Consider the following 22,090-nt stretch of genomic DNA (forward strand, 5'->3'; position numbering starts at 1 on the left):
GGGTAAGTATAAAGGAAAGACAGTCAATTGACTCAGTTCAGCATGGCTGGGGAGGCCTCAGGAAACTTATAATCATGGCAGAAGGTGAAGGGGAAGCAAGAAATCTGTTACATGGCAGCAGAGGAGAGAGAGTGAGGGGGAATTGCCAAACACTTTTAAGCCATCAGATCTTGTGAGAACTCACTCCTTATTACAAGAACAGCGTGGAGGAAACCGCCTCCATGATCCAATCACCTCCCAGCAGGTCCCTCCCTTGACACAGAGGGATTACAATTCAAGATGAGATTTGGGTGGGAACACAGAGCCAAACCATATCACAGAGGAAAAAGAGAACAAGCCAACCAGCTGAAGGATTTTAAGTGTTCTGAGGCAACTAAGAGGGTCATTGGGAGGGGGTGGTAGCTGGCAGGGAGGGTGACCCACTTAGAGTGGGTTGAGCTGAGACCTGAGAGACTCGACGGAGCCAGCCCGGCCAGTGCAGCAGGTCAGCAAGTGTCTAGGAGCAGCAGGTGCAGAGCCTCCAGGCTCGATTGCAACCCGTGGGCGACCCCCACAGGTGGCTGTGTATGCCTGGCATGATGCTGCTCAGTAGATGTCTGATTCTGATTAGTAAACGAATGAACGGTGCAACCTTGTGGGATACTCTCTTGCTCGGGCCACTCAAGCTATGCATAATTCTTGGGCTCTTTGATTTATTACTTTTATTGTTTTTTCTGCTTTTGTGAGTGTTTTTTCTTGTTGTTGTTTTTGTTTGTTTGTTTGATTTTTGAGACGGAGTTTCACTCTTTTTGCCCAGGCTAGAGTACAGTGGTGCAATCTCAGCTCACTGCAACCTCCGCCTCCCAGGTTCAAGCAATTCTCCTGCCTCAGCCTCACAAATAGCTGGGATTACAGGTGTGCACCACCACGGCTGGCTAATTTTGTATTTTTAGTAGAGACAGGGTTTCACCATGTTGGTCAGGCTGGTCTCGACCTCTTGACCTCAAGTGATCTGACCACCTTGGCCTCCCAGAGTGCTGGGATTACAGACATGAGCCACCACGCCCAGCCCCAGGCAAAATTTTCTTGATTTTTGAATGTTAAATGTACGACTAAATAGTACACGGTGTTGCTGTGCCTTGGGTACTACCCTTTAAAAATTTAGAAAAGTATTTAATTTTTAAAAGTGAGATTAGAAAGCTGATGTTTTACATTCTTTATTTTTACCAAAACAGTACCTGAGTAGACAGTACCCGAGGCTGTCTCCCCAGCACCCACTCCTGCCAGTCCCTCTACACCCTTTGCAGGTTTCGCCATCACTTGAATTAAACTTTCACCTCTTCTCTTGATTAAATAGTGATATCTATTGACTCCTTAAAGATGAAATAGCTCATTCCGCACCCAAAATTTGAGACTTTTATTGTATTTGTGACTTTTTTTTTTTTCCCCCTGATCGGGAGCCTTTCTCTGTTGGCCAGGCTGGAGTACAGTGGCACTATCTCAGCTCACTGCAACCCCCATCTCCCAGGTTCAAGCCTCAGCCTTCTGCGTAGCTGGGACTACAGGCGTGCGCCACCACGCCAGCTAGTTTTTGTATTTTTTAGTAGAGACGGCGTTTCACTATATATTGGCCAGGCTGGTCTCGAACTCCTGAACTCAGGTGATCCACCCGCCTCGGCCTCCCAAAGTGCTGGGATTACAGACGTGAGCCACCACGACTGGCCGTATTTGTTACTTCTATTTCGGGACCAGCTCCATCAGTTGCACCTGTAAACTGCGTCACCAAGGATCGGGAGTGGATGCGAGGCTGGGAACGTGCGGTGCAAGCCCCTGCCCTCTGTCCACCTGCAGCGTCCCAGGCCGGGGTCCGTACTGAGAGCTCGAGTGTAGAAAAATGTTTTATATTATTTTATTTTATTTTTTTATTTGAGACGGAGTCTAGCTCTGTGGCACAGGCTGGAGTGCAGTGGCGGGATCTCGGCTCACTGCAACCTCCACCTCCCGGACTCAAGAGATTCTCCTGCCTCAGCCTTCCAAGTAGCTGGTATTACAGGCGCGTGCCACCACGTCCAGCTAATTTTTGTATTTTTAGTAGACACGGGGTTTCACCATGTTCCCCAGGCTGGTTTTGAACTCCTGACCTCAAGTAATCCGCCTGCCTCGGCCTCCCAAAGTGCTGGGACTACAGGCGTGAGCAACCACGCCTGGCCAGAAAAATATATCTGAAGTCCAAGGACAGAAGCCAAGCTGGGCAGTCCACTTAGCGCTGCCCGAGTTGATGGGGGCCTCAGTTTCCCCACCTGAGTCTGGATCGGCTGAGCCCTGGGAGTGCATCCCCTGACCCGCTTCGACAACCGCGGCAGTCCAGGCCCCGCCCCTCGCGACTCTGTCTCCGCCCGCCCCAGGCCACGCCCACCACACCTCCCTGGCCCCGCCTTCACCTCCCCGCCCTGACCTCGACTCCGCCCCACGCCCAGGCCCCGCCCACTCCCCGGGCGCCTCTTCCCCTCCCCCCAGGTTCCTGCCCCTCACCCTGCCCTCTTCTCCAACCGCCAACGGCCGCCTGCGCCTGAGGCCCGGCCCGCGCCCCCTCCCGCTCGCTCCACGCTGCGGCAGCCCCGGCGGCCCCCAGGTGCGTCCCTCCGAGGAGGCCTGACGGGGCTGGGCCTCGGCTCTGCAGGCTGGGATGGGGGCTGCCGGGCCGGGTCGGGCCCCTGAGGGTGGGCGGCGGGCGGTGGGCGAGGCCGCCCCTCACCTGGTCGCCCCTCACCTGGTCGCCCCTCACCTGGTCGCCCCTCCTCTGGCCGCCCCTCTCCTGGCCGCTCCTCACCTGACCCCTCCTCGGCCGCCCCTCACCTGACCCGACCCTCTCCCCCCGACCCTCTCACCCCCCGACCCTCACCCCCCGACCCTCTCCCCTCACCCCCCGACCCTCACCCCCCACCCCCCGACCCTCTCCCCTCACCCCCCGACCCTCACCCCCCCGACCCTCTCCCCTCACCCCGACCCTCTCCCCTCACCCCCCGACCCTCTCACACCCCGACCCTCTCCCCTCACCCCCCGACCCTCACCCCCCGACCCTCTCACACCCCGACCCTCTCCCCTCACCCCCCGACCCTCACCCCCCGACCCTCACCCCCTGACCCTCTCCCCTCACCCCCCGACCCTCTCCCCCCGACCCTCACCCCCCGACCCTCACCCCCTGACCCCCCGACCCTCACCCCCCGACCCTCACCCCCTGACCCTCTCCCCTCACCCCCCGACCCTCACCCCCCGACCCTCTCCCCTCACCCCCCGACCCTCTCCCCTCACCCCCCGACCCTCACCCCCCGACCCTCACCCCCCGACCCTCACCCCCCGACCCTCTCCCCTCACCCCCCGACCCTCACCCCCCGACCCTCACCCCCCGACCCTCTCCCCTCACCCCCCGACCCTCTCCCCTCACCCCCCGACCCTCACGGCCCGACCCTCTCCCCTGGCCGCTCCTCCCCTGACCGCCTCCCCGGCCGCCCCTCACCTAATCGCCCCTCACCTGGTCGCCCCTCACCTGGTCGCCCCTCACCTGACCCCCTCACCAGGCCCCCCCTCCCTTAGCCGCCCCTCCCCTCGCCCCCTCTACTGGCCGCCCCTCCCCTCGTGCCCTCCCCGGCTGCCTCTCACCCGGCCGCGTGTTGCAGGTGCGCGGCCCCCGCCATCCCGCCCCGCCGCCCTGCGCCATGGAGGAGGGCCCTCTGCAGGGCGGGCTGCCCAGCCCCGAGGATGCGATAGTGACGGAGCTCTTCAGCCCCGAGGTTCCTTTCGTTTCGGAGAACATCGGCCTGAAGGCCCCCGTGAAGCACGAGGAGGACGAGTTCCACGTCTTCAAAGACGCGTACCTGGGCCCGGCGGACCCCAAGGAACCCCTCCTGCACGCGTTCAACCCTGCGCTGGGCGCCGACTGCAAGGGCCAGGTCAAGGCGAAGCTCGCGGTGGGCGACAGCGACGGCGGAGAGCTCCTCGGGGAGTACCCCGGGATGCCAGAGCTCAGCGCGCTGGAGGACGTCGCGCTCCCGCAGGCCCCGCAGCCTCCCGCCTGCAACGTGCACTTCCTGTCCTCGCTGCTGCCCGCGCACCGCAGCCCGGCGGTGTTGCCCCTGGGCGCCTGGGTCCTGGAAGGAGCCGCCCACCCGGGCGTCCGGGTGATCCCAGTAAGAACCGCCTGGGGAGTGGGCACAGCTCCCCCTCCATCCCTTCCCCAACCCATCTGAGGCTGCTAGTCTACCCCAGGATTTCCCTCTACAAGCATTTTCCCTGGTGACACCACACAGAGCCCACCGGAGTCACTGATTCTCGGCAGAGCGTATACTCTGTCCTCTTCCTAATCCAACATGCATCGGCCCAGCCAAGCCCTTCCCCCTGGAGGGGGTTCTGCCCTGCACCAGTCGTCCAAAGCTGACCTAACCATGCAGACAGCGGGCAACAAAAAAAGCGGGGGAAAGCTAGGACGTGTGTTCCCTTGGGGCCCTGTTGCTATCCTTGGCTTAAGGAGAGAGGCCCGCTTTCTGCTGATAGCTATTGTCTGTGAAAACAAACGCAATGTGGTGGAGGGTTGGCATGTTTGCATCTTGCATTTTTTTTTTCTTTAACTTTACCAGGCTTGGAATCCACAGCAAGGACTCAGAGTTAATACTTGGATTTTCCCGGCCTTGAAGTCAAGATGTGAGATCTTCCCTTTGAGTAATAGCTCTTCAAGCATATGCAATGTAAATCAGAGCCTAAAGAAATGCTTGCCAGCTCCCAGCCGACTGCCCTCTCTAGCTGTAGATGACCACTGATAATTTTCCACTTTGTTCTTGTTAAAGCTAATGAGTTTTCAAAGGAAACAAAGAGTCCCAGGAAAATGTGTTCTTGACCCCTCAAAAAGGACCCAGCTCAGAAAACGCGACCACTCATCCATGAGGTCGTTTCAGTAAGTTGTAGGTGAAGCATTTGTGGCGAGACCACTCATCCATGAGGTCGTTTCAGTAGGTTGTAGGTGAAGTGTTTGTGGCGAGACCATTCATCCATGAGGTCGTTTCAGTAGGTTGTAGGTGAAGCGTTTGTGGCGAGACCACTCATCCATGAGGTCGTTTCAGTGGGTTGTAGGTGAAGCGTTTGTGGCGAGACCACTCATCCATGAGGTCGTTTCAGTAGGTTGTAGGTGAAGCGTTTGTGGCGAGACCACTCATCCATGAGGTCCTTTCAGTAGGTTGTAGGTGAAGCGTTTGTGGGACACAATGCTTGAGTCAGTGTTGAGATGGCTGGAGCCTGACCCTGTATCATAAGCCAGAGCAGCAGGAGCTTGGATTTCTGCTCTTCTGGTTTTCTGTTATGGTAATTGCCACTCCTTAGTGTACAGGAAAATGATGGGCAGAGGCTGGGGCCTCCACTGACCTCTGTTTGTTCTCAGAGGAGCCATAGAGCTCACCAGTCCCCCCAGCCTTTTGCCAGGACAGAGGTCTTCCTCACAGCCTTTCTCAGAGGGCTTGAAATGTTAAGAACTGCATTTTACTGCCCAGCCGGAGTCGTGTCCAGCGCCTCCTGCCCAGCGCCTCCTGCCCGTAGGTCCTAGCTTGGCTCATTTCCTCACAGAGTGGAGTCAGAAAGCATTAATCAGAACAGGGAAAATAATACAAAAATTAACCGGGTGTGGTGGCACACACCTGTAATCCCAGCTACTCGGGAGGCTGAGGCAGGAGAATCGCTTGAACCTGGGAGGCAAAGGCTGCAGTGAGCCGAGATTGCACCACTGCACTCCAGCCTGAGCGACAGAGTGGGACCCTGTCTTAAAAAACAAACAAAACACACACAAGAGAATTCGCTGATGTTAAAGATAGTAAAATTCTCTTTAATCCAATTTTAAGAGATTGCTGGTTTGACAAACTAGAGACTTTGCTTTTTAAATTTTTATTGACTGCTTTCTGATTCATTAATAAAATGGACCAGATACAGCACAGACATGTTTATCGTTTAAACAGAATGGAATTATTTTCAGTAAATATTCAGGATCAGTTGCTAATTTCCTTTTTCTAGAAATTCATTCCCACATATTGACCTTTGTTTCGAAAGGTCAGAAATGGAATTTTAGTATAAGTAGTTCAGATATTAGTTGCATAGAGCTGAGGAAATGATAGATTTATTATAGTAGTATTTGCTGATTACAGGGAGATAAGTTGAATCTAAACTGGGATGACGTGCATAGCACATCCCCCAAAGCAGCAAGTAGAAGAAAATTTTATCTGTATTTATATGAAATTTAAAATATCTAAATAAAGCGACTTAAAATATAGCTAAACTTTATCTCTTTTAAGATTTATACCTAGATACTAGTCTGCTGTGCTGAGTGATTTGCCCATATATGGGAAATATGATTTGTTTGGGCCCCTGATTTTTTTGGGCTAGACAAGCTCCAATTTGAGTCACGATCTGCATTTTGGAAGATACCTGCTCTGTGATTTTTATTTGAGGTCTTTAGTATGTTACCTTAGAGCCACCATCTTTTTGGAAGGACTCTGTGGCCTGCCTCCTGGCCTTTGGGGAGCCCAACTGTCCTCTGGTCCAGGCAGCTCGGGCAAGTGCAGGTGGAGGAGGAGGGGAGGGGAGGGGAGGGAGGATGCAAAGCATGGGTTTCCCAGTCCTCCTCACATTCCTACAGATTGTAAAAAGCAGCATCCCAATTTTGAAACAATCCTGATTGTAATTTTTTTTTAGCCACGAGGATTCTTACTTTTAAAAATTCTATTGATTTTCAGTATTATCCCTGTATTTCTCCATATCTTTGGTTATTTTGTCATCGGGTTGACAGTTGTTACAGAAGACATCTTGAACACAAAGCTGGCAGCCTCTCCCTACTCTCCACCATTTCATGTTCGTTGTTGTCCTACTATTAAGGCAGGAAAGGGCTCCTACCTAATTACAAATCTTCCTATAAACACATCATAAATAATATTAAAACGTTACCAAGGATTTTGGGCTTTTTGAGGAAAAAAACCATTGACTAGAACATCTAATTCAAACTACTGAGCATGCTGGAAGAATGTGTGATGGGGCTGGGCACAGTGGCTCACACCTGTAATCCCAGCACTTTGGGAGGCCGAGGCAGGTGGATCACCTGAGGTCAAGAGTTTGAGATCAGCCTGGCCAACACAGTGAAACCCTGTCTCTATTGAAAGTACAAGAATTAGCCGGGCATGGTGGTGTAAGCCTGTAATCCCAGCTACTCGGAAGGCTGAGGCAGGAGAATCACTTGAACCCAGGAGGTGGAGGTTGCAGTGAGCTGAGATCACACCACTGCATTCCAGCCTCAGCAACGGAGCAAGACTTTGTCTCAAAAAAAAAAATGTGTGATGAAGGGGCAGCATTTTAAGTGACTTGAAGGAAGAGCAGGCCTTCAGCTCAGAGTCGGGGACTGTTAAGCAGCATGAGAGGCAGACGACCAGCGGGGGACTCTCCTCAGTTACTTAGGTGTGTTTTTAAAGTAACCACAAATGCCACATGAAAATCACATCTCCACAACTCATGGGCAGGTGGTTTTGGTCTTCGGAGTCCTCAGTCCCCAGGAAGGTGGGTCAGATGATTTGTTGCCCCTTCTTGTTGCCCACCCCTCACCAAGGAGAAATTAATAGTTTTAGAAGCACCAGTGAGGAAGAGGCACTAAGTAAGGGTGCTCTTTTCTTTAAAATGTAACTTCTACTTATCACTGAGATTTCAATTTTCTAGATTATGCAACTGCAAGAGCCAGTGTCCACCATGTGTTCTCTAAAATAGTTATTGCTTTTTTCTAGGTTGAAATCAAGGAAGCAGGTGGTACTATTACAAGTAATAATACGGAAGAAGCAACTTTGCAGAATCTTCTTGCTCAGGAATCCTGTTGCAAGTTCCCATCGTCCCAGGAACTAGAGGATGCCTCCTGCTGTTCTCTTAAGAAAGATTCCAACCCAATGGTAATTATGCTAAAGCAGATGTGTAGGACTAACATTATACTAAATGCTGGACCCCATCAATACTAAGTCGACTGATCATTTCACTCATTTTTCATTTCACATATGTATTGTATCAGCATTTTTGGTTGTCTCATTAGCAAAACAGGGACATCAGCTACAGCCTTTCACATCTCACCTCTAAGATTCTCATTTCTACTCCATCTTAGCAGATCGAACAAAGATGAGGACATTGCTATATTCATTAAGGAGAGCGAGCACAAATCGCATCAGTTAGTGCAGTGCTGGGGTCGGGGACTGCAGCTGAGCCTCACGGTTTGGCATATTGGTGTGGGGCGCGGTTCTGTGGCTTCAGGGCAGAGCCTGCTTCCTTCGTGCCCCAATCTCTCATGATAACAGGTAACGCTTGTATAGGGTACATAATCAGTCACAGCTGTGGTTTATGTCATATTTTTGCACCTTTATTTAATCCTCCTAACAACTCTGTAGGATAGGCATTCTTTTTATCCCCACTTTATGGATAAGAAACAGAGATGTTACATCGTCTACGTTGGTCTTCATAGTTAAGTGGTGCATCTGGGACTCCAGATCTCACGTGCCAAGGACTAGGAATGGGGGGGGAGTGTCCCCCACAGCATTCCCTTAGCAAAGCGCCCAGAGTCCAAGAACCGATCATTGCCTTTCCCCCAGCAATTCTTTATTCCTAGAAATGAGGCCCTTGCTGTAAGGCGTAGACGTTAACAAGCAAATACTTGAAAATGAGCCTGTCATGAGTTTGGTTTAGCTGTGGTGTACACTAACATTAGCCTCTCCATCGGTGGTTCTATTTGGGGCTGTGGGTTCTGATAGCAGTTTTTCCAGGACCCTAAAAGCAGGTCAGCAGGATGAGAACTCTCTGACTCCCCAAGACCGCAGAGTGATGTTAGCACATTTCCCTAGAGGGCAGAGCCAAGGCTCCCATGTGGGTGGGGCCCAGGAGTGTGCAGTAGAGGCAGGTCTGCAGAGTTCACTCTGAGCCTTTCCTCTGTGTGTGTGTGTGTGTGTGTGTGTGTGTGTGTGTGTGTGTGTGTAGCTATAACTTTATCCTCCAAATACAAATACAACTCCAATTGAACATGAATGCTGGCCTCTCATCAAATGTCAGGATGATGTGGAGTATTGACCCAGTGACCATAGTAGGTCCAATGTGTATTACTTTGATAACATTGGTCCTTTATGGTTCTTTGGGTTCTCCTATCTAGATTATAAGCAACTTAAGTGTATAAAGCACAGCTGCTCTGTGTAGTTGTGGTTCTGCCAGCAGAATTGGAAGCTGTGTCCAGGCAGAAGCCACAGCATCTCTCGCCTTTCTATCCCCACATGCCACGGCCTGGAGCAGGGCTGGGCACACAGTGAGTTTCCTCAGTGCTTTTGCTTGACTGATGGGATGGACTGGCAGACCCACCCGGCTTGCAACCATTTATTTACGGTCAGTATCCAAGGGGGGTCTGACAGTGCTGCTCAGGCCCAGGCAGATCAGTGTGGCTTCTTAGAACTTTACAGTTCTTGGATTAACCTTTCTAAGCTGTACTTGTAGGAAATAAAATAGATGTGTTTTTAAAACCCCATGTGTTAAGTAATGACGTGTGTGTGGCAGGAAAGAACAGCTGGAGTAAAATTAGAGAGGATTTTAAGTGTGTGCCCAGGGACTCAGGGACATGCCGCCAAGGCCTCAGTGCCCACTGGGGCTGAATGGGCTGGGGCTCGGCGGAGTAGCACCCTCTTCTGCTCATGTCAATGGTGGAGTGAGGACAGGACAAAGGAAGCTCTAGGGCATGGCTACCTGATCCCCAACTAAATCAGACACCTGTGGAGAAAGCCAGGCACAGGAACTTTTTTCTGTTCGCACACTGAACGCATCTCAGGAAACATTTCTGGGGTTTTTTTTGTTTTTTTTTTTGTTTTTTTTTGCCCTTTGGTGTCTCCAAAGAGCATGTTAGTGCAGAGTAAGAAATCGAAAACAGATCTATAGATTTCTATCCTCCATTAAAACGTAGCTTCTGGATTAAAGCTATTTTCTCAGATTTAAGTTTATTTAGGTTCATTATTACTGGAATTATGTTTCAAAAATGCAACCCGATTGTTCTTTTTCATTTTAGGTGATATGCCAATTGAAAGGGGGCACACAAATGCTATGTATAGACAATTCTGGAACAAGAGAACTAAAAGCACTCCATTTGGTTCCTCAGTATCAAGATCAAAATAATTATCTACAGTCAGGTACAAAGTTAATTAATAAAAAAACTATGTCATATATGTAAGTTGGTAAATGAATATGTTTGGCTTTGTATATAAAGTGAAATGGCAACCAGGATATTAAATAGGAAATTTGGCAAACCTCGTAGTCCATATTAGTAAGCTAAGAATATAAAAATTTATATCTATAGACTAATTTTTATACCCTGTACTGACTGTCTCAAATTCTTGGATAGCTGTCCCTCATGTCACCTAGCTGCTGAGAGCTTTGTGATCCTAACAGGTGATGACTCAGACCAACACTGCATTCGTAGGAATTCCACAAATAGGTGCCTCGATGTGCCTAGATTGAAACATCAGCCTTTCCCAGACTGACCTGATGGGTTGACTTCAGGTGTGGTTTAAACACCTACATTTTAATGTAAACATTTCAGTGTAATCAATGAGAACTATCATTCTGCTTTAATCACCATGAGTTCTGAAATAACAAAGGATTTGTCTGACATGCATTCTAAGAAATTCATTCTTATCTGACTAAGAAACTTTTTAACCTAGCACAATAATAAGAAATGACCTGTAACTACTTGATTGTTCTGAAATGCCTTATGCATGATTAGAGAAAGAGTAAATGACGTATTTTAGGATTGTGTTTAACAAAAGTGAGATGCTAATTCTTGAAAACTAGGCCACTCTATGGGGACTGCACATAATCACATTACCCTAGATCTTGAGTAACGAGAGAATATTCACTGTCAGATGATTCCCTGACCTTGCCTATAACTTGAAACCAATAGCAAATCCAGATGCAGTTTCACTGGCCTGTGAAGTCCAGGGCAAAAAGACAAAGTGTGACTCCCTATCTCCCCATTGCATCCTGAGTGTCTCCCTATCCAAGGACAGAATAAATATCCTCAAGACATTGACTCTTTCACAGCGAAGAAGCTGAGGTTGGGCCTTTGGCCTCATCTCCTATAGGTCCATGCTGCATCTCTGATCTCTACAGGCAGGGAGAAGGTCTTTCCTGCTCCCCTTCCTCCTGGCACATGACAAAATCCTAGTGCCTTAAGGTCTGCAGGAGGAGAGAGTTTATATAGTGTTTTCCAGTTCAATTTCTTTATTATATAATCATACTCCCCCCACCTGCATCTCCTTTGTTATGCTGTGCACATATTAAACATCACCATAAAGTACGTGCATCCTGCTGCCTGCATCTGAGTTTCCTCACTCAAAGGATGCCTAGGCCTGGAGAAGAAAAAGTGTTCAGGTGCTTCAGGAGAGTAAGATACATTTCTCCTTCTGCTTGAACTCATGAGCACAGAGGCTTACACACCCTTTAGTGTCTCAAGAATGTTTTTCATGGCACTTGTAAACCAAATAAGTACCTATCAGTTCCAGTACTAAGTAGTTTAGTCTAAATAGCTTAGTAAGTATTTATATCCAAACAACTTAGTAACCACTTGAAAAAAAACATACACATAAATCGAAAGTAGTGCTGGCTGCGGTGGCTCACGCCTATAATCCTAGTACTTTGGGAGGCTGAGGCAGGTGAATCACTTGAGCTCAGGAGTTCAAGACCAGCCTGGGTACCATGGCGAAACCCTGTCTCTACAAGAAATACAAAAAAAAATGAGCTGGGCTTGGTGGTGTGCACCTGTTGTACCAGTTGATTGGGGGGCTGAGGTGAGAGAATTGCTTGAGGCCAGAAGGTTGAGGCTGAGGCTGCAGTGAGCCAACATCGCACTACTGCACTCTAGCCTGAGTGACAAAGTGAGACCCTGTCTCAAAAAAAAAAAAAAAAAAGTAGTTCCTGTGGTATCCAATAGATGTCCCTGGGCTTTCTTTAAAAACATAAAATACCAGCCTGGAGTGCTGGCTCACACCTGTAATTTCAGCACTTTGTGAGGCCAGGCCGGAGGATTGCTCGAGCCCAGTAGTTCAAGACCAGTCTGGTCAATGGGGCGAGATCCTGTCTCTACAAAAAATGAAAACATTAGCCAGGCACGGTGGCACAGGCCTGTGGTCTCAGCTATGTGGGAGGCTGAGGCAGGAGGATCACTTGAACCTAGGGGGGTCAAGGCTGCAGGGAACCGTGGTAGTGCCACTGCACTCCAGCCTGGGCAACAGAGCAAGATCCTATCTCAAAAAAGCAAAAAAAAAAAAAAGAAAAGAAAAGAAAACATAAAATATCCAGCGAAGCTGGGTATGCCTATAGGCTCAGCTACTTAGGAGGCTGAGGCAGGAGGATTGCTTGAGCCCAGGAGTTTGAAGCCAGCCTGGGCAACATAGCGAGACCCTATCTCAAACATTTTTTTAAATCCAGTGCTGCCCTAGTGAGTTTGCTGTGGCAACGCAGGGCACCTTGGCACACAATTTGGGAACCAGAGCACTAACAACATTGTTTTAGCCTGGTAGACCAACCCTGGAAGCTCAGATCAAGTAGCTTTATGACCATCTCCCCAAAAAAGAAAAGAAAAATGAGTATATTAAGTAAAATACTGACTTGAAAGGTTTTAGAGACTAAAATACGTAACTAGCATCAAGACAAGTTGAAATAACTTTGCACAGGATACGTCCATAACAGACTTTTGTAGTTTCTTCCATATGTAAGTGGAAGAGGAACGATAGATGCTACAATTAATTTTTAATTGTCTTCCTTACAGATGTCCCTAAACCAATGACTGCTTTAGTAGGGAGATTTTTGCCAGCATCAACAAAATTAAATCTCATTACACAACAAGTGAGTCATTGTTTCAATTTAAAAAATACAATTGTGCATTATTGTCTCTTAAAATTTTGATTGTTATGGTTGGAATTACTCAGGAAATATAATTTATTTTCCATTTAAAAGTCAATAGTGAAATACTTACCAAGTGTTCAGTCCCTGCCCCACTGTGTCAGACACTGTGGGCTGGAGTCAGTCTCAGACACGATTATTCTTCACCAACTTGATGAAGCCCTTTTGCCCTTTCTTGCAGCCTCCAGACCAGCATTCTGCCACACTTGCTAACTTGTCCTCTGTGACCGCACCAGCAGCATATTCCACCTCCTCGGTCCAGAACACTCCTCACCTTCCTCAGTGTTATGGAAATATGTTTTTAAAGTTTTCTTTTATGATTACACCATGATATGCGTATATTACATATAAGTAGAGGACAAATACGCTCTTTTTCCCGAGTTTTGCTATGAAGTGTCACCTCCCCGGAAGAGCCTTCCCTAACTCCCCAGCATAGACCTCCAGCCACAGTCACAGTGCTGTCTCCTGCTCTGCACGGCACTCTCACTGGCTTGCGTTTTGTGGTTGGTTGGTTTGTCTGCATCCACCCACGAGAATGCAGGCTCCATGGGGGCAGAGGCCATATGTGTCTCGTTCATCTCTATAAAATGAGAATCAGCACAAAGCCTGGCCCATGTAGGGCACCCACTCACCCTTCAATAAGGGCGGGCACTGATCTGTGAGTTAAGTGAACCTCAGAAAACAAAACACACAACTCCGCCCTCCTGCAGCTTACATTTTAGTTCAGGAGATACACAATTAGCAAATCTAGTAAGAAGCCAGTTACATCATCTGTTAGGAGAGCAGAGGAAGGAGATTGGGGGGATGGGGATTTGATGGGGAAAAAGCCTAGTTGCAGGTTTAAAAAGGGTGACATGGTTCCGTTGTGAAGGTGACATTTGAGCAAAGCCTTTAAAGAGATGAGGGAATGAGCTGTGTGAAGCAAGCTGTGAAGCATCCCAGGCGGGCCTTGGATAGGGTCATGCCTGCTGTGGTGGCAGCGAGGAGACCACTGGGCCTGGGATAGTGTGAGCTAGGGGAGCAGGGCAGGGAGGAAGTCAAGGCACTGGAAGGATTATGGCTTCCACTCTAAAGGGGGGCTGGCGGGGAAAAGGGGTCAAGGAGAACGGTGAGCCTGTTATGGCAATAATCTCGGGGAGAGATGATCGCTCAGATCAGGTGGTGGCAGTGGAGGTGGCAAGAAATAGCTTCTAGGGATACTTTGAAGTTTGAGTCAACAGGATTTGCTGATGGATTGGATGTGGGATGTGAGAGAAAGAGAGGAGTCAAGGATGTCCCCAAGATTTTCAGCCTGGATGATTGGAGAGATGGAGTTTCCATCAACAGAGATGAGATGGTACAAGTTTTTCAAAGGCGTCCAGGAGTTCCGTTTGGATATATTAAATTTGGGATGCCTCAGAAGATGTTGCGTAGGAGTTTAGAGTGAGGAAGGGCTGGGCAGGAGGGCTGAGATTGGGAGTCCTAGTATATAGATGGCATTGAAAGCCATGTGAATAGATGAGATCTCAAAGGGAGTGAGTGTAAATTGAGTTAGATATTTGTTGAATGAGTGAGTAAATACTTCTCAAGTGATATATTGGCCAAGATAGAGTGTTATCAGTGCAGGAGGAGAGTGTAAGTCAGGATCTGGCGAGCACCCAGATGGAGTCTGTGTTGGAACCTCATAGAACCCTCCTACCCGCTGGCCCCCTCCACACTGCTGGCCTTCCTTTCTCTGCTGTTTCAGCCACCAGTCCAGAAGGCACACATTGCGCTTGCTCTTTCACCTCTAAGATCTTGCATGAGAAACACCCATTTGGCCACAACTTGCTGTCTCCCCACCTTCCCCCACCTTTCCTTGACTGTTTATTATCATCCCCATTTTGGCCCCTTATCCAGCATGGACCTCAAGGACAATTCTTTTAGCAATGCATTTGCTGCTTCCTGAGAATCTTTTGCTTCCTTGCCAGACCCCAGTTCTGTATTATTCTTTGGAGCGTTACCACCCAAAGTGTGGTGCATGGACCAGAACTGTTGGGATCACCTGGGAGCTTGTTAAGAAGTGCAGAACCTCAGGTTCCACCCCAAACCTGGGATTCCGACCCCCTGAATCAGATTTGCATTTTCATAAAGGCCCCAGGTGACTTGTGCACATAGCAGAATCTGAGAAGCCCTGCCTCCGAGTTGACTTCCTTCACTCCAAGAGGACCAAACATTGCTGAAGAAACTCGTGGATTCTAGCATAAAGTTGCCCTGGATTTACAATCTATGGAGTACATAAGAGAAGTCTCTGCTTTACTTTGGGGCTAAATAAGCAAAGGGGAAAAAAAAAGTAATTTTACCTGGTTTATGCGAATAATTGCCTCAATCCTGAGAACTATAACATCCTTTCTCCAAAAGAATGCAGAACTCTTCAGACTGACATTTGAAGACAGGGGCCTAACAATTAGGTGTCCAGGTGAGGGCAAAAGAGACACCCGTCTCAGGGCCTTGTGAGCACTCCCTTCTGTGCACGAGCAAGAGGAGAGCAGGAAGGGGTTTCCCGGGAAGAAGCCTGGGAACTTAAGACTGATTGTAAATGAGGCAGTGGGACCCAGGGGGCTTTCTCAGTGTCTTCCACCCCTAACGGATGGTGATGACACACAGTTTAAACCGAGCACAGAATGGAGGAAGTGCAGAGGATGAATACAAGATGCATTTTTTTTTTCTAAGACTATACTTCTTAAAGCTTTAAAAATAAATTTATTTAAAGATAAATTTCCATTTTTGGAGAGAGGAAGGGACAAGGATATGAGGTTTAACTGTGATATATGTAAATAATCTGAAAACCTAATTGTATTTAGTACTGTTAATTTCTTCAAGCTACTGAGTAGAAGAGAAGTAGGCCAGTGATGGCTTTGCTGCCTGTTCCTTTCCCTGTGAACAGCCTCCGCAGGCCATGCTAATGAGTAACATAAAGAAAGATGAGACCTGGGAAAGCAAAGAACATGGACAATGCAGAGATGATGACATTGCTTTTGAATTTGTTAAAACTGGTTACAAAATATTTTTTTGAATACATGAAAAATCATGGTTGCCAACAAGACTTCAAATGTCAAGATCTGTATAAGAAACTTTCTAGTTCATGGAAATTTGTCATTAAATTTATTTCATAATTGATAGTCTATAAAAATGAAAAGGAGTTCCATGACAATACCCCTGGTCAGCTGAGTGACAGCTATGGATGGCCTCCAGCCTGTGGAGGCCAGCCCTGCATCTTTGCACACTTCCAGGCAGACCTGTGACACACCTCGGCACTAGAGCCTTCTGAATGTCAGTGAATTCCTTGTGGTAATAAGGTCAGACATGGTTATAAAGGGATGGTGATGTAAACCTTTAGGGAAAAAAAGAATCATTTTTATCTAGGGGGCTGGCTGACTGGAACTTTAAAAATCCTTGCTAATTCAAAATATCGTTGCCTTTGACTTTGAACAGCTTGAGGGAGCCTTACCATCGGTAGCCAATGGGTCTGCTTTCCCCTCGGGATCAACTCTTCCAGGACCACCAAAAATAACTTTGGCTGGGTAAGGATTAGAAGCAATACATTGTCACTCTAATGTAATAATTTAAGAGACTCTTGGATACATTCACAATTTTCTTCTATACTATAAAATGAGCTTCACTGCACAGCTTCATGACTTCTGAGAAATGTTTTTACCATCAGCAATGCCACTAACAGTGTTGCTGTCTGTGTCTGGTTTCATTGGGGCTACAAAGGCTGCTGGAAAGTCTGGCCCATAACCTGCATCTGTCCCTGTCCGCTGTCCTATGTTGGTGTTTCTGAGGCTTGTTGCCACTTATAGCTCTGTCTTCATTCCATGTTGATTCAAACTGTGCTGGCCTCTCTTTTTTGCTGTCGTCCATGGAAATAATGGCATGGCAGCCATGCAGCGTGAACGGGGGGCTGCAGAGTGCCCTCCAGCTGCCTCCGCCCACTGCCTTCCATGCTGAGTTGGCTCGAGCTCTATGGCAGGTGCTAATGCATGATCTGTCTTCACATCTCCAGGTGGACATAGGCTGCACTTATCTGGGACCTTGTCTTGCTATTTCTTGCCTTGTCTTGTGTTTATAATTGTTGCTAATTAAACTAATCAGCTGGTTGAAATTGTCAGGCTAACATTTATGTATTAACAGTGGTTTGGGGAACCCTCTCCATTCATTGAGCCCTGTAGTTGATTATGGAGATCAGCATATTCCTGCCTCCAGGAGGTGTTTGTTCATTTTTTCTTGTTTTTTTTTTGTTTGTTTGTTTGTTTGTTTGTTTGTTGAGACAGACTCTTGCTCTGTCACCCAGGCTAGAATACAGTGGCATGATCTCTGCTCACTGCAACCTCCGCCTCCTGGGTTCAAGCAATTCTCCTGCCTCAGCCTCCCGAGTAGCTGGGACCACAGGCGCACACCACTACACCAGGCTAATTTTTGTATTTTTTAGTACAGACTGGGTTTCACCATGTTGGCCAGGCTGGTCTTGAAATCCTGACCTCAGATGATCCGCCCGTCTCAGCCTCCCAAAGTGCTGGGATTACAGGCGTTCCCGGCCTGCCTGCAGGAGTTCTTTTGGCCCACAGTCTAAGGCAAACATACACCCTGGGCCTGAGAGACAGCAGTCAAACACCTTACAGGATAGATCCCGCAGCCTCCAGTGCTTTCCAGGCTCCTGCAGAGTTCTGTCATCCGGCATGGCTTCGTGATGGCCTTGGTAAGTGTGAGGAGAGTGGTTTGGGGCTGGAATGAAAGGCTGTGAATCTGGAAATACACTGGAACCGATCAATGCTATCAGCTCTCATGGTCGCTGAAGGGCGTTGGTTGCTCCTGGGCACTGCTGCTTCAGTTTCTGCAGTAGCTCCTTCAGCTGTTGTAATTCTGTGCCCAGCCTGTTGACAACTTTTGCTGAGTTTGACAGAATAAGACCGTGGGCCATGCTGCTTGCTTCACTCTCTGGGTGTGATGGATTGGTGAGGGTGCAGTTGCTATGATTGTAATTGATCATCTCATCATGGCTGTTAACATTTCTGGACCAAACAAAAATGACTTCAGCAACTTCCAGATTCTGCTGATACATTACATAGGATGATCTAAAAGGCTACCGTTCTGAAGATACTCATCTTGTAATCTGGGGGCATCTGGTCAATAGTATTGACTCTGTGCTGTATTGTGTCTAGAACATTCAAGGACATTTGATACTTCTCATATTTTAATTGAGTGCTCTCCCAGTTGCAGCGCCCTCTGAGGCTTCCATGTGGTGCAGCCGATGGGCATCTGCACAGAGGAGCAGTCATGAGAGCGTTTCCAGGGCAGCTATTTCTCCTTTCCCCCCTTTTCCTCCCCCACCACTTCCCATTCTCCTCCTCCTCCTTCCTCTTCTCGTCCCCTCCTCCTCCTCTTTGTTCTCCTCCCCCTGCTCTTCTTCCTCTCTCCTTTTCCTCCTTCTGTGTCTATTTTAGATTTTTTTCAATCAGTCACATGTTTTTCTTTATTTTGAATGTTACAAAATATTTCTCTATTGTAAACAGTGTGCCAGGAAAAACATGAGATGTGTATTTGTATTTTTTATGCACATAATTACTTAATCCAATGTCTCTCCACTTAATTGGGCCTGATGATTTTTATCTCGACATCTACAATACTGATGATATACTGGAATCTCTACCAATTTATTTTTGGTGGTAAGGAAGCAGTCAGAGAACCTTTTGCTGGTTGTTTCATTCTGTGTGAGTTCCCAACCAAAACTCTGTCAGCCCAGTGTGGTTCAGCCATATCTAACCTAGTAGAGGCCATAGAAGCAGTTCAGCTCAGGCTGGAGGCCAGCAGGCTGAGTGTGCAAGCTGACCCGATGGTCATTTTTTAGGGTTGGGGGGTGAACTGGCTAACTTATTAACTAGCTTATCATATTAATAAAAACTCTTTAATATAAATCCGTGTCCTGACATTCTGTAGCTTTAATAATCCCATTACCAATCTGGTAATAAATGTGAATTCTGACACATTGTTGATGCTACTGGTTTTAGTAACATAATGAACATCATAATAAAGAATATTCAAGAGTCCGCTTCTCTGGAAATTTTTTTCCTAAAGATGAGGTTATCTTGTTGTGGTGTAGTTTGTTTAGAATGCTTTTCTGAGGCAGAGTTGTCCAGATCTCTTCTAACTCTTTATTTTTAGATGGGCACTGAGAGAGCAGTCCATCTGGAGCTGTGGAAGTGAGTTTCCACTTAGTGTCCACTGCAGTCAGAGGCCCTCACTGCCCCCACACTCCGTGCTCATTCCTGATGGGTGTCTTTGCTGATGCTGTTATTTCAACTGGGCCGTCCTGTTGAGTAATAGTGAAGAAACCTCACCGCCTTAAAAGTTGATGTCAAGTTCCACCTCCTTCAAGAGCATTTGGTTTTCACTTCTTCCATCTGTGCTGAACTATGCTGCCTCTGAGTTCCTGCAGTATTTACAGTCGGTATAGCACAGTGTGCTGGTTGATTATTCTGAGTTTCTGTGGCATTTACAGTCAATATGGCACCATGTGCACAGTCAGTATAGGACAGTGTGCTGGTTGATTATTCTCTTCTGTGCTCTCATGTTTCCATTGCCTATGTCTCGTGTCCCTGCTGACTTGGTGGATTCCTCCAGGACAGGCACTGTATATTAAACAGATAGTTATCCTTGGTGTCCCCTGAAGCACTGACCACAGTCCTGGCCACGCAGTGATTTATAGTAAATGCCTGCCAGCCTCCTCCTGACTCTGTAGTACTCATGGGCCTGTCACCCTCACTCCACAGTTACAGTGGGTCCCCACTGGACTGCCTCCGCAAGCCCCCACACCACTTCCTCAAGGGAACAGTTTTCGTTCCTCTGGACAGGAAGTGCCGGGCCACCCTGTGCCCCAGCTCAGGGCAGGTCTGAGAGGGCCAAGGGCAAGAGCAGTGAAGTAGCTGTCAGAGCCCCCCTCTGAACAGGCCCAGGTCTGACCCACAGGTGGACAGGCCAGGTGGCAGGATAGCTAGACCTGCCACCTCTAGGCACCCATGAGGGCAGAAAGCTTTAACTCTTCTATCTCTAAAGGAAAAAAAAAACTAGATGAATTCTCAATTAATACAGCATTCAGCAACATTGTCTTTACCTCTAAAATGGGAGCTCTCTCCAGAAGCAGTCAAAGTTAGCAGCTTGCCCCCATGTCAGGTGCCATGAGCTGTTTCCCATGGGGAGCAGGATGGGTCACTAAATAGAGGCACAGGTGGTGAGAGCAGGGGCGGAAGACCAGAGCAGTGAGGGGAGGGCAGGCCAAGTGAGCGGGGGATTTGGGACTGACCTCAGCCCCGACAGCCAGCCAAGAGAGCCGAGTGCGGGCACTCGGAGCACAGAGGACAGGGCAAAGACTTTGCCTCTCTTTAGGGCGTTTGTATTAGTTACCAACCCCTATGCTCCATGAGATGGCGTGAGGCTGAGAGCAAGCACGGACTGTGTGCCAGGTGCTGTTCTAGCTCTGGTAGAAAACCCAAGACTAAGATGCAGCCTTGCTCAGAAGTGGCCAGGGTGTCGCAGAGATGAGGCCTGTGTACATGACCTCAAAGAGCACACTGATAGAGATGCATGCCCCCACTGGGCACGGGGACAGCCCTGTCACAGAATTCTAAATTAAATGCTAATATTCATTTAGAATTCATCTAGTTTGGTTTTTGTCACATGGTGTTTTGTACACGTGCCCCTCCTTGTCATCACAGCCTATTGAACCACTTCCATTGCAAATGTTCTGAGCTCCTTGGTGAGTGTCTCTTCTGAGCAATGCTTGGGAACTTCTCCCGATGGTTTAAGGTGCAGCCGCCCTCATGTTTAGCAACACCCAGAGACACATTAGAAGAGGAGTTTGTTTCTTCTCTAATGTCCCTGAAGATGACTTCTGAGCTAATCGCCAAATGCAGTTAGGAGGGAGTTGTAATAATCCCTTCCTAAAATGAGGAAAGTCCCCAGTGATCACATGGCACACTTAAGTGATTACTAACATGCTTTGACATTGTTAGTAATACTACAGCGTGGACTGCTTTAGCACTGGTATATCTGAAGACAAACAACACTTTATCTATTCTTTAATTTGTACTTCCCATTAGCATTCAGATTTTTGGGGGGAAAGAACTGTTTAGTGGGGAAAGGAGCACAAAAAATAGAGATTTAAATAGGTCAGGGGGAGAAGAACTCCAGGAAGACATCTTGGGAAGGGTGAAGAGCCTTAGGACCCTGCTCCGCACACACCACTAACTCCCTGGAAGACATCTTGGGAAGGATGAACAGCCTTAGGACCCTGCTCTGCATGCACACTGACTCCCTGGGCATGCGTGGCTGTGTTTGGTGGCGCTAGTTCCATCACACTGGAAACTCTCACTTCATGATTAGGCATCTATCAATAATACCTATAACGATCTGGTGTTGAGATTCTCACAATGTGTTGAAAAACACCAGATGCTTAGCTAATTCTCTATATAAGGAGTAACCATCTGAATACATTTTCTTTTTTAATCTTTATAGAGTAACTCTTAGTTCATGGGACACAAAGTCTAAAAAGCCATGTAACTGTACCAAATCCCAGTGTCTGAAATTGTAAGTAATCACAAATCCTTCATTATTAAATACGAAATAAGGTTGCTTAGAAGTCAGTAAGTGGAGCATAGTCTAGAGAAACCGGAATGGCTAGCACTGCACGTGTTACAGTTACTTCTCAACAACCTTGTCCTAATGCTCGTTGTCAACCAAAACAGTGAGAAGCAGCCACTTTTGCATGAACCTGGTACGGATTTTTGGTATTATCTCGGCCAACTAATTTAGTCAAGATACTGGTGGCTCACACTTCAAGGGGCGTAATTTTTCTTGGGTTTTGGTTTGCATCCTCTAGCCCCTCAGATAAGTGCTAACCATGTCATTGTTGAGCGTTAACTGTAATATTTCCATATCCTATTTTTAAAAAGTTTTATGAATTGGTTTATTCTACATTGAAATTTTCTCAGAAAGTTCTCCCCCAGCCAGGAGGTGTGGTCAAGGGATGGTAGGGCTGATTGTCACGTCGAGTCAGGGGCTGGAAGTAGACAATGTGGCTGAAGTAGGAGGTGGACCTCATTGCCATGCT

The 22,090-nt window shown here is 47.9% G+C and overlaps 1 protein-coding gene across 7 annotated transcripts in view; it reads left to right on the plus strand.

Moving 5' to 3' along the window:
* Window positions 1-2,491: 2,491 nt before the first annotated feature.
* TESMIN (testis expressed metallothionein like protein) overlaps window positions 2,492-22,090 on the plus strand; it is a 48,214-nt gene continuing 28,615 nt past the window's right edge. For 6 of the 7 annotated variants that reach the window (XR_010141804.1, XR_008511540.1, XM_054525511.1 and 3 more), the window contains exons 1-6: window positions 2,492-2,611; window positions 3,657-4,166; window positions 7,782-7,940; window positions 10,076-10,196; window positions 12,833-12,909; window positions 16,420-16,508. Coding sequence is in view for 5 of the 7 variants with exons in the window: in XM_054525511.1 (XP_054381486.1) it covers window positions 3,696-4,166; window positions 7,782-7,940; window positions 10,076-10,196; window positions 12,833-12,909; window positions 16,420-16,508 (917 nt within the window). In the remaining 2 variants the exon portion in view is untranslated. Of the gene's footprint in view, window positions 2,612-3,656; window positions 4,167-7,781; window positions 7,941-10,075; window positions 10,197-12,832; window positions 12,910-16,419; window positions 16,509-21,495; window positions 21,568-22,090 lie in introns of all 7 variants that reach the window. The other variant, XM_054525513.2, reaches the window with a different exon arrangement.

This window comes from Pongo abelii, chromosome 9, assembly GCF_028885655.2.
Source record: "Pongo abelii isolate AG06213 chromosome 9, NHGRI_mPonAbe1-v2.0_pri, whole genome shotgun sequence".
Taxonomy (NCBI): domain Eukaryota; kingdom Metazoa; phylum Chordata; class Mammalia; order Primates; family Hominidae; genus Pongo; species Pongo abelii.